The 12,198-nt window shown below is 41.3% G+C and overlaps 1 protein-coding gene across 1 annotated transcript in view; it reads left to right on the plus strand.

Moving 5' to 3' along the window:
• TTC27 (tetratricopeptide repeat domain 27) overlaps positions 1-12,198 on the plus strand; it is a 367,717-nt gene that overhangs the window by 320,242 nt on the left and 35,277 nt on the right. Inside the window, exons 14-16 of the mRNA XM_056567404.1 lie at positions 115-342; positions 3,166-3,264; positions 8,658-8,710. Coding sequence (XP_056423379.1) covers positions 115-342; positions 3,166-3,264; positions 8,658-8,710 — 380 coding nt within the window. The remainder of the gene's footprint in view (positions 1-114; positions 343-3,165; positions 3,265-8,657; positions 8,711-12,198) is intronic.

The following is a 12,198-nucleotide window of genomic DNA, read 5'->3' on the forward strand; positions in this document are numbered from 1 at the left end:
AGAGAGATAATATTGATCAGATGTTAATGTTTTTATCAATATCATCCTCATCACTAAGACTTGATCTCATCAATAACATATTCATCTTCTCTCTCATTTTTGACCTTCATTTAGGCTGAGCAAATTCTGAGACAGGAATTAGAGAAAGAGGAGACACCAAATCTTTATTGCCTACTTGGAGATGTTCTGCGGGACCATCAGTATTATGATAGAGCATGGGAGCTATCCAAACATCGCAGTGCTCGTTCACAACGTTCCAAAGGTCTTCTTCATTTACGGAATCGCGAGTTCCAGCAATGTATAGAATGCTTTGAAAAATCTCTGACGATAAATCCAATGCAGGTAAGGATGAAAACATGACAGCTGCTGTGTGCACTGGCCAAAAAGACAAAAAAATGTGGCGCTCTCTAGGGAAGAAACACCACTTCCACCTGAAAACCCAAGTGGGCACTAACCTTGGGGGAAGTTCTGATCTATGGGCACAATACAATATCACACAAGGAAGAAGATGCATTCTTCCGGCTCTAGAGCTCCACCATCCATCATTGGGTGTAGATCTCAAAACCGGAATTCCATGCACAAAGATGTTGGTTTGTGTGTAGAGTGTTACAGCATAGATTAATATAGATCATTCATTTTTATTTTGTTAGTTGTAGATGCACACATAAAACAAAACATAAAACAGTGTATTTCGGTGTCCAATCCTAATGCTTTTCTCTAGTCCAAAATACATATCTAATTAGATGGAGTAGAATGTCAATGTTCCCAATGAGGAGAACATGCCATGAATGATAAAGCAAGCATATCTTTGTGCATTCCCTCGATGAGGTCTTTCATAAGCTGTTCTCAGAAGACGTCATTAAGGTAGAGTGGACTTAGAGACGCTTGTTTCAGCATTCTCACCAATCTTTCTTTCTTTTCATTTTTATTTTTTTAATAGGACAAGAACTTGCTTTACCTAATCAGGTATATTTTAACATGAGAAAGGCACTAGATTGGGGGCAAAAACCCATGGTTGTATCTGGTCTATGATAGTCCTTCAGTAGTTCCCTACACAAACCAGCTATTTTGTTTATGCCATTTTTATGTGGTGGTAGATTTCCTCTCTGTAAGTAAAATTCTGATACCTTAGAGTGGATTATCACAGAACCTTCACTTGAGTATTTTCAGTGAGTGAGCATGACCTCTGCAGAGCTTGTAAAGGGGGTGCTCTCATAGTTTACATATCTGTTCTCAGCAATATGTAATCTCAGACTGGCTGATACAGTAGCATTAAAGGGGTATTCCAGGAATTTTTTATATATATATATATATATATCAACTGGCTCCAGAAAGTTAAACAGATTTGTAAATTACTTCTATTAAAAAATCTTAATCCTTTCAGTACTTATGAGCTTCTGAAGTTAAGGTTGTTCTTTTCTGTCTAAGTGCTCTCTGATGACACCTGTCTCGGGAACCGCCCAGTTTAGAAGAAAATCCCCATAGCAAACCTCTTCTAAACTGGGCGTTTCCCGAGACAGGTGTCATCAGAGAGCACATAGACAGAAAAGAACAACCTTAACTTCAAAAGCTCATGAGTACTGAAAGGATTAAGATTTTTTAATAGAAGTAATTTACAAATCTAATGTCGAGAGAGTATGGAAATACAATCAGCACTCACCAGTCTTCTTCAGTAATAAGTTCTTTAATGCAAAATACTCACATACAACAAATAGGGAGAGTGATCAAATAGGGGTGATCAAGGAGTGATCAAATAGGGGTATTAACCTCCGGCGACAGAATCTGTTTCACTCGTTAGACGAGCTTCATCTGGCCATGATGGTCAATATACACAATTAAAGTGTAAAAAAAAAAAAGTGAAAAAAGGTTTTAAAAAATTAGAAAAATCCTCTCACCCAATAAAAATTTTAAAAAGTATAAAAAAAATAAATAAATTAATAAACATATTCGCCATGTGCGTAAAAGTCTGAACTATTAAAATATAATGTTAATGATCCCGTACGGTGAACGACGTGAATGTAAAAAAAAAATAATTGCTGCTTTTTTTGCCACATTTTATTTTTAAAAAAATGTATAAAAGTTTTATATAAACAAATGTATCAATAAAAAGTACAGATCATGGTGAAAAAAATGAGCCTTCATACCTCCGCTTATACGAAAAAGTGAAAAAGTTATAGGTCGTCAAAATGCGGTTTTCTTTTTAATTTTCCCACACAAATAGTATTTTTTGGGTTGTGCCAAACATTTTCTGGTAAAATGAGTGATGTCATTACAAAGGACAACTGGTCGTGTAGCTCTCATACTAGTCTGTAGATGAAAATATAAAAGAGTTACGATTTTTAGAAGGTGAAAAATGCAGAAATAAAATTGGCCAGGTCCGTAAAAGGGGTACTCCGGTGGAAAACTTTTTTTTTTTAATTAACTGGTGCCAGAAAGTTAAACAGATTTGTAAATTACTTCTATTAAAAAATCTTAATCCTTCCAGTACTTATTAGCTGCTAAATACGACAGAGGAAATTATTTTCTTTTTGGAACACAGAGTTCTCTGCTGACATCACGTGCACAGTGCTCTCTGCTGACATCTCTGTCCATTTTATGAACTGTCCAGAGCAGCATATGTTTGCTATGGGGATTTTCTCCTACTCTGGACAGTTCTTAAAATGGACAAAGATGTCAGCAGAGGGCACTGTGCTCGTGATGTAAGCAGACAGCTCTGTATTTCAAACGGAAAATAATTTCCTCTGTAGTATTCAGCAGCTAATAAGTACTGGCAGGATTAAGATTTTTTTAATAGAAGTAATTTACAAATCTGTTCAACTTTCTGGCACCAGTTGATTTTAAAAAAAGTTTTCCACCGGAGTACCCCTTTAAGGTCAAAATGGGCTTGGTCCTTAAGGGGTTAAAAAAACTTCTACAGAAAAAAAATATCTTTTTTTTTTTTATTTTTTTATTATTATTTTCAACCTCTTTATTATTAAATCAATATTTATAATAGATTTCTAGCTTTACCCTGATACTACACAGCATTACATTACAGCAATACTTTTCAATCATAATCTCATTTCCCACTGTATAAAATATAGGTAGCTTTCAATGTAAAATGTATCTATAGAATGTTCTTCATACAAACCTTTATGACTAATTTATCACATTTTGACTTTACAGCTTGGGGTGTGGTTTTCGCTGGGCTGTGCCTATATCACCATACAAGGATATGAAGGGGCTGCAAGGGCTTTTCAGCGTTGTGTCACCCTGGAGCCAGATGTAAGTAAAGTCCTTTCTCATATATTAAACCCCTGCCTGCCTATTTTTGACTTTTTATTTATTTATTTTTTAATTGCTTCCTTTTACAGTTACCAAGACCTATAATCACAAACCAAATAGATCTGATGTCCTTAAAAAAAATTAAAAATTTTCAGGGCAAAATGAATACAAAATCCCTCATTTTAATTTACCTAAAGAAAAGCTTTTATTATTTGTTTTACTACATCACCAAATGAAATGTGAGGGTATTATACATAATTGTGTGGCAGTGGACCACCTCTGCAACCAAAAAATGCTGAGTCCAAAATCAGTTGTCAAGGTAGTATGTAAATACGGTACATACTGTATTTTTCGCCCTATAGGACGCACCGGCATATAAGACGCACCCAATTTTAAAGGTGCAAAATCTAGAAAAAAAAGTTTCTGAACCCAACAGTGATGTTCAACCTGCGGACCTCCAGATGTTGCAAAACTACAACTCCCAGCATGCCCGGACAGCCGTTGGCTGTCCGGGCATGCTGGGAGTTGTAGTTTTGCAACATCTGGAGGTCCTCAGGTTGAAGACCACTGGAGGAGGTAATACTCACGTGTCCTCGCTGCTCCAGACCCGTCACCGCTCGTCCCTGGATGTCGCTGCCCTGCCCTGGCCTACCCTGGATGTCACTCCATCGCTTTCACCGCGTCCCCGTGGTGTCCCCGATGCTCCGGACGTCTTCTTCCCCCCCGAAATCAACGCTCTCCGTCGCCGTCATCGCGTCGCTACGCACGCCAATCCTATTGGATGACGGGACGGCGTGCGCGACGACATGATGACGTCGAAGGAGAGCGCCGGCCATGCAGGGGATCCCGGCATGGAGCAGAAACCGAGGAGGCAGGTAAGTTCCCTCCCGGTGTCCTGTAAGCTGTTCGGGACGCCGCGATTTCACCGCAGCGGTCCCGATCAGCCTGGCTGAGCAGCCGGGTTAGTGTCACTTTCCCTTCAGACGCGGCGGTCAGCTTTGATCGCTGCATCTGAAGGGTTAATACAGGGCATCACCGCCATCGGTGATGTCCTGTATTAGCCGCGGGTCCCGGCCTTTGATGGCCGCAGGGACCTCCGCGATAGGTGTGTATTTGCCGCATAAGACGCACCAACTTTTTCCCCCCAGTTTTGGGGAAGAAAAAGTGCGTCTTATACGGCGAAAAATATGGTACCTACAAAACAGAACTGCTCACAAAACATATCTCCAATGAATAATTCAAACACCTTCAGTCAAAAAATAGTGTAAAATAAACAACAATGGATGAAACAGGCGTAGGGGAGCTGTAGGGCACCTATTGCATTGATCAATAATGCAAAACAAAGGACTATGTAGCGTTTTACAAAGTGCAAGAGGTGCAAACTGAAAGTCCATATATAATAGTACAGTTGTAAACAATGTCACTCATGGTCATAACAGACTGAAAGATGCCTTGCATAAAGTGGCATAGATGAATACTATCAAACCACGCACATATATATACAGCATCTTTAAACCTGCAAGAGACGGGTATAATACAGAGTGTACTGAACAACCACACACCCATACAGCCGAGAATGCGTGGCTTGTGACCAGTTTGTGGCTATGTGGCCACTCATTTCCCTGTGTGAGGGCACTGTGTCCTATTCTATCCTTCTGCAGTGGAAATATTGAGAAGAACCGCTGACCTTGGAGTTATGTATGGTGCGCTAAGTGGTGCCCAATGTCCTTTCTGACTGTGTTAAGTGTCGGCACTCCCGTGAGGCGTATAGCTAGAAAACAATCTTCACCTAACTAGGAGTGTCCGAGGTCCATGTGTTAACTGTATGGGTCCCAGAATCCTTTATTGGAGATCGTTCCATGTGTGGAATAAAAGAAAGAAAAAAAAAAGATATGGCTAGTATTGGCTCATGGTAACACTGTAATCTCAAGATAAAATAAAGATATGTAATACAGCATCAATAAGGATAGTGTCCAGAGACAGGGAAAATCTAAAAAATGGAATATGTACAGTATGCTGACTGCAAAGGAACAGGCCTGCAGGGGAAGGTGTAGAAGGGGGTTGGGAGGGAATAGCTGGCCAAGGGCCTATAGCTACACTGCCTCTAGGTACACCCTACCATGTGTATAGAGATTTCTATAGACTAATAACTAGGTTCCTGTTTTGGACCGTCCTTTTTAAAATGGCCATGCCATCTAGGGATAGGGTCCACATTGTAGTGCCTGTGTAGGGGGCAGTGTAGCCATAGGCCCTCAACCAGTGATTCCCTTCTGACGCCTTTAACACCTTCCCATGCAGCCCAGGGTGTACACCCTAACAAGTGCTGACCCCCTCCAATTTCCAAAGCTGCAGAATGCCTAAACCCTCTGGACAATGCTTAGAAATTTGTGTCAAAAGAAATCTTAGACAGAGCATCCTGAACCTTCTAAAAGTCAATACCTGAAATTTATAATAATTTTCCAAAGAAGTTGGATTTCCCCTTAAAGATCCAGAGTCATGTCTTTATATCATTTAGCCTAACATTTTAAATACAGACTGCTAAAACAATAGGTAACATTATAGTGTCCTGCATTGTAGTATTCATGGGAGCTGTTTGAGTATAGTTGCTAAGATCAACCATTTCTCTTTCTTCACTTTGCTATAGCTAAATATCTGTAACTGATTCTTGTTAGAATGCATTGCAGACCAGTTGGTACTTGTAGTCCATGATTTGTTCAGATAGACTGCAATTCGTGTTAGGGTGGCATCCAACTAGTGTCTTTGGCTGAACCAACAACCGAAGCTTCTACCTTCTTACAGTTGAATGAGAACACTGTAACCCTCTGATAGATGCATTCAGTATGGTTAAATGGATCTCTGCTTTTACACTCAAGCTATTTACTTCTCAGAGAAAGAAGCTAAAATAAATGAAATGACTGGTGCCTCACCGCATAGTCTAAAAATGCCTTGAGATTCTTAACAAAGCCTTTTAAAGATCACTACCCCATAATTAGTTCTTAGTTAACACAATCCCGTAAAATGTAATCCTGGTAAAAAAGATTCAACTTTTGTGTGTTCTTCAGCCAATCTGTGATGCTTTCTCCATTTAATCATATCGACAATGAATTCTTTCCACAGTATTAATGTCTGTGTTCATGATACTTTATGCAGTTACTGTTTTTAAAAGTTAAATCTGCTTTCAATAAAAAACTGTCCTATCTTCATTGGGCCTTACATGTAACTGCTCGAATACAGTATTGTTTGTGGTACTTATTCTTTACTAAGGCCCAGGAGTATACCTTTTGTGTGGGTATCTGTTCATAGTAGCCAAGTTATGAAATTCTTAAGTCAATTCTTTTGTCTTCCAAATATTGACGTTTGGAACTTAACTAGTCCATAAAAGCTTTCTCAGAAGTACAAAGGTAAGAAAACACGGGGGCATTCGTATGTCGTGGATCAGATACTGGCTTCTTTATTCAGATTCAAGGTGCAGTAGAACGCATGTTCTTGCGAGGCGCCAGGAAAGAGCGTGTGGTTACGATAGCTATTTCGTGACGATCCCGGCACGTTCTACTGCACCTTGAATCTGAATAAAGAATCCAGCATCTGATCCACGCCATGTGAGTGCCCCTGTGTTTTTTTACCTTAGCTACTTTGAGATTGCCTTTTCTCTATACGGCTGGAGCACCTGTGGGATTGGATCTGGCAGGGTTGCAGTCCTGCTGCTGCTTTGAACCGTGAGATCTTCAGCACAAGTCATTTTGCTTTACTAGTGCCAGAATCTGTTTTATTGCAAATTGTTTTCTCAGAAGTACAATTGCTTGCGCGACAAAACAGATATTATTGATATTCATCCAAAGATGACCTAAAGTTGTCTGATCTGAGATCTTAAATGTGCCTCTGGAAATGTTACTCAAATTAAATTATTGAGTAATGTTTCTGAAAGTGAATTTTACAGGGCTTTGTGTTGTCTACTTTTGCCACCTGATTTATAGGTGTCTTCAAGCTTAATTGTAGTCAGTGGACATCATTTTAGTTTCTTTCTTTTCATACAAAATGTATTTTTCTGTACTAATTGCGCTTTTCCTGCTCCATTAATGACATTGAGTAGTGTTAGAATCAACAGTATTAACAGCTCACCCAGCACAGCTCACACACCTGTTGCTCGGACCCGCCAGTCCCGCCCCCGGGCATGCACATTTGCCTGATGAAGTGCCCGTTACGGGCAGGAAATGCGTTGCTTGTTGTGCCCAATAAACCGATATGTCATGAACTTTGATACCCTCTCATTCTGATTCAACTGTCTATGAGCCTGGGGAGATCCATTTTCTATCCACTTTCCTGGCTTTTCATTTAAGTGAAATTGTACAACCCCTTTAAAGGAATAGTCCGGTACGGACTATTCTTATTCTATCCTGCCGGGGCTGCAAAAAAGTAAAAAATAAACTTTCACTTACCTTCCTACGTTCCCCCGGAGCTCCGCTACAGCTAATCGGTCGGCTGGGCTGTCTTCTTCCTACTTCCCTTAGCCCGAAACGTCATACAGCGCTTCAGCCTATCACCGGCCTAAGCGGGACATCGCTGTGGCCGGTAATAGGCTGAAGCGCCGTGTGACGTTCCGGGCTAAGGAAAGTAGGAAGAAGACAGCCCAGCTGACCGATCAGCTGTAGAGGAGCTCTGGGGGAACGTAGGAAGGTAAGTGAAAGTTTATTTTTTACTTTTGCAGCCCGGGCAGGATAGAATAAGAATAGTCCGTACCAAACTATTCCTTTAAAGGGGTACTTCGGCTGTCACGCCCGCCTCCCATAGACTTGCATTAAGGGGGTGGGGCGTGTTGGCATGATGGGGCGGGGCTATGACGTCACGAGCTCCCGGCTCCATCGTTCGGAACAGTTTGTTCCAGAATCCAATAGGTCAGGTGGTATTGTACAACCCCTTTTAAGAGAATCAAGTAGGCCACATGAAAATGTACGTTCTGTGGTCAAGTATTCTGTGGGGTACTACCCCTATGTCACACAGTAACAACAAAGGGAGAGCTATAGGAACAGTACGGATTGACACAGTTATGTTATTCTGTGCTTCTTTTATATGAGCTTATACATATTTGATGGCGTTTGCATATACATGTTATAGAGAGCTTCTCAGCCACCTTTTCTGTTTAGTAAGTCTTGTTCCTTAAATGTAAGAGGAAAACTCTGTCTCCTGAACTTTTCACACATCCCAGGGGACAAATGAATGCATGAAATTCCGAGCCATCTTTAGGTTTTGACAGTACATATGAATGATTGAAAACCTTCATAGAAGATAGGTGTGATATCTTATGCAGTTTGGGTCACATTCATAGGGATGGGAGGAAGCACTTAACATAACAAATTGTTTCCTGCATTTTATATGTCCTTTTTATTTTATTCTAGAATGCTGAAGCCTGGAACAATTTGTCATCTGCATACATAAGATTGAGGCAGAAGTAAGTATGCTATGTACCCTGTAGCTTTTCTTAAACCAAAATGTCTTACCAGGGTAGGTCTTATCATGGATTTAGAAATCTTATAATGTATGGTTGTTTTTGTATCTTGTTTGAGTTAAAATTATTGTGAATAGTTTTGAAAAATACTTTGATTTCCTAATTTTTTTTTTTATATTTTCCCTATAATTTTTTTTATAACGTATGCTATAGTGTCTGATAGAACAGATATTACCTCTCTGCTCTTCAGAATGTCTGTGAGCTACAGTGATCCCTCAACTTACAATGGCCTCAACATACAATAGTTTCGACATACAATGGTCTTTTCTGGACCATTGTAACTTGAAACCAGACTCAACATACAATGCTATGGAATCTGCGAAATGTGTCAATGGCTGGAAGAACCGACCAATCAGAATGGGCATTTCACTGGTAAAACCCCTGTATTCCTAAAGTGCATGCACTGACTGGTGTCTGGTAGCGCCCCCTACAGTACAGGGAGATATTACATGTTCTGTACTCTTTACCTGTACCAGGGTTAGCTGCTCCTTTGTACACCAGGTGAGGGCGGCTCCATTTTACTATTTTTAGTACATTGCGTGTTCTGTACAGGACTCTGAAGGAGCTTCTGTCCTCTACCTAGACCAGTGTTTCCCAAAGAGGATGCCTCCAGCTGTTGCAAAACTACAACTCCCAGCATGCCCGGACAGCCGAAGGCTGTCCGGGCATGCTGGGAGTTGTAGTTTTGCAACAGCTGGAGGCACCCTCTTTGGGAATCACTGACATAGACAGTGATTTACAGCAGACAGCAGCTCTTTCTTACTTGTATATGTAAGGATTTGCTTTATCTGTATTAGTTATCTACTTATTTTTATTTAATCCTCACTTTTTCCTATTTTTGGATGACATTTTGGGAGCTTCAGAACCAATTACCAGGTTTCCATAGAGGTATAGTCTCAACATACAATGGTCTCAACATACAATGGTTGTCCTGGAACCAATTAATATAGTAACTCTAGGGACCACTGTATATCCTTATTCTTCTCCTCCTTCTTTCTAAAAGTCAGCATGGACAGAACGGTTCATTATCTTTACTCCATCTTACTCAATAAGCCCTCACCACCTCTACTACATGAAAAGTCTTTCTCAGATCTGCTCTTTTCTTCTTTTCTCTACCTCCAGTCACTAAAAATGATATGCATGCCCTCATCATCTCCCTCCTGGGCTACTGCAACATCCTTCTCTGTGGCCCCCCATCTAAACTCTTGTGCCAGTCCACCCTCCACTCTACTGCCCAGTTTATCTGACAAAGTCTCGCGGTTATGTCTCATTTATTGCTTGCAGACATTTGGGATCCATTATTATGAGTCCTTTTTCCTGGTCTCTGTCCACACTGCCATTATTTCTGCTGGGAAATTCCTTGTAGCATACATTATGTGCTAATAAACATGACCTCAGGCACGTCTGCTGCCATATATGTTGATAGGTTGCCTGTTTGCACTTGCATTGTCTTTAGCATAATTTATCATTGCGTTTTAAAATATGCCATAACGTTGGTTCCTAAAAGTGAAAGGATCAAGGTCTCCTTATTTCTTTGTAGGTTTTCATAGCTTTTACTTGCAGGACATAAAAATGATAGATGATGTTATGAAACAACTTTCAAAATCTGGTTGAGCTCTGCTACAGATATGGAGACGGGAGTAAATGTGTAATGTAAAGCCCCCCTGTGTAATGTGTTGGTTCAGGAGAAGTACAAAGTACCATGGATGTAGCTCACTTTCCAGCAGCTGTTGACAATTCTGTGCAAACATATGTACAACAAAAATAGAGAAACCTAGCCGCACATCCACCATTTGTATTTTGATCTTGTGTGCAAACATATTCTCCATATATTCTTCTACAAGAATGGAATAAAATATATTGTCAATTCTATGTGAAGTAACTCATTTAAAGAAGCGCTCCATTTTTTTTGCCCATGTAATTGCTGGTCCTGCCGGCATGATAGTTGAGCCGTATAAATGCCCCTTAAATGGGCACTGTCACAAAAAAAATAACGTGACCAAGACAAACTTAAAATGTCTATTGGATTGTGTCAGTCGCTGGCACAGAGAACAGGGAGAGAAACACTCAGCTGCACCCTTCTCTCAGACCCTGATCCATCAAAACTTTTGACATATTCCAACGGCACTTTAAATAAAAGTGAAAATCTACATGATCTGCACTCATTTTAATGGTGTGCTCCACTGCCCCAGCGTTCAGAATATTTTGTTCTGAATGCTGGGTGTGGGCTGCGGGGGTTGTGACGTCATGACCACACCCCTCGAGGTGTCACACCATGCCCCCTCAATGCAAGTCTGTGGGAGGGGCGAGTCCACGCTCCCTCCCATTGACTTACATTTATGGGGCGTGGTGTGACAGCACAAGGGGCATGGCCACACATAGTTTATGAATATATTCTAAGTAATGTGGATTGCAGCCAGTTATTAAAGGGGTATTCTGGCTTTAGACATTTTATCCCCTATCCAAAGGATTGGGGATAAGATATCTGATCGCTGGGACCCCCCGTGATCTTCCTACAGCACCCACATTATGAGCGGAGCTGCGTCTCCAGGCTCTGAAACCAGAAGTTTTCGGGTCTGGAGATGTGACGTAACGCCACGCCCCCTCGTGACGTCACGTCACGACCCCTCCTTTCATGTCTATGGGAGGGGGCGTAACGGCCGTTAAGCCCCCTCCCATAGACATGAATGGAGGGGGTGTGATGTCACGAGGGGGCGTGGCATTATGTCACATCTCCAGTCCTATTTCCAAGCCTGGAGACGCAGCTCCGCAGCTAGAGAAGTGACGTAATGCCACGCCCCCCTCTTGACGTCAAATCACGCCCCCTCCATCCATGTCTATGGGAGGGGGAGTAACTGCAGTTACGCCCCCTCCTATAGACATTAATGGAGGGGGTGTGAAATCACAAGGGGGGTGTGGCGTTAAGAAAGTCACGTCTCCTGTCCCAAAAACTTCCGGTTTCCGAGCCTGGACATGCAGCTCCGCACATAATGCGGGTGCTACAGGGAGATTGCGGGGGTCCCCAGTGGCGGGCCCCCCGCGATCAGACATCCCCTATCCTTTGGTATAGGGGATAAAATGTCTAAAGCCGGAATAACCCTTTAATTGATAAGACGTTTTGGGACTAAAACAGAGCATTGAATACTGTTGCCGCAAACGGCACTTCCCCTTTGAAATCTAAATCACGCAACAAATCTTGAAGATGTGATGCGACCATTACCACATTTTTGTCTGCTCTGGTTTAAAAGTGAGAGTGTTTCTCTTTATCCTGTCAGTGCCCGCACTCTTGGGGAACATTTCAAAGAGGCAGCATGTAAAGAATGTCAATTAGGCTTGTAGAGACTGTAAAACAGTGAGCGTTCTCTAAACCAGGAAGCTGAAAACTATTTTAATTAGACTAAATACAGCAATACAAACATAAACGTATACTA

This window comes from Hyla sarda, chromosome 3 (assembly GCF_029499605.1).
Source record: "Hyla sarda isolate aHylSar1 chromosome 3, aHylSar1.hap1, whole genome shotgun sequence".
Classification (NCBI taxonomy): domain Eukaryota; kingdom Metazoa; phylum Chordata; class Amphibia; order Anura; family Hylidae; genus Hyla; species Hyla sarda.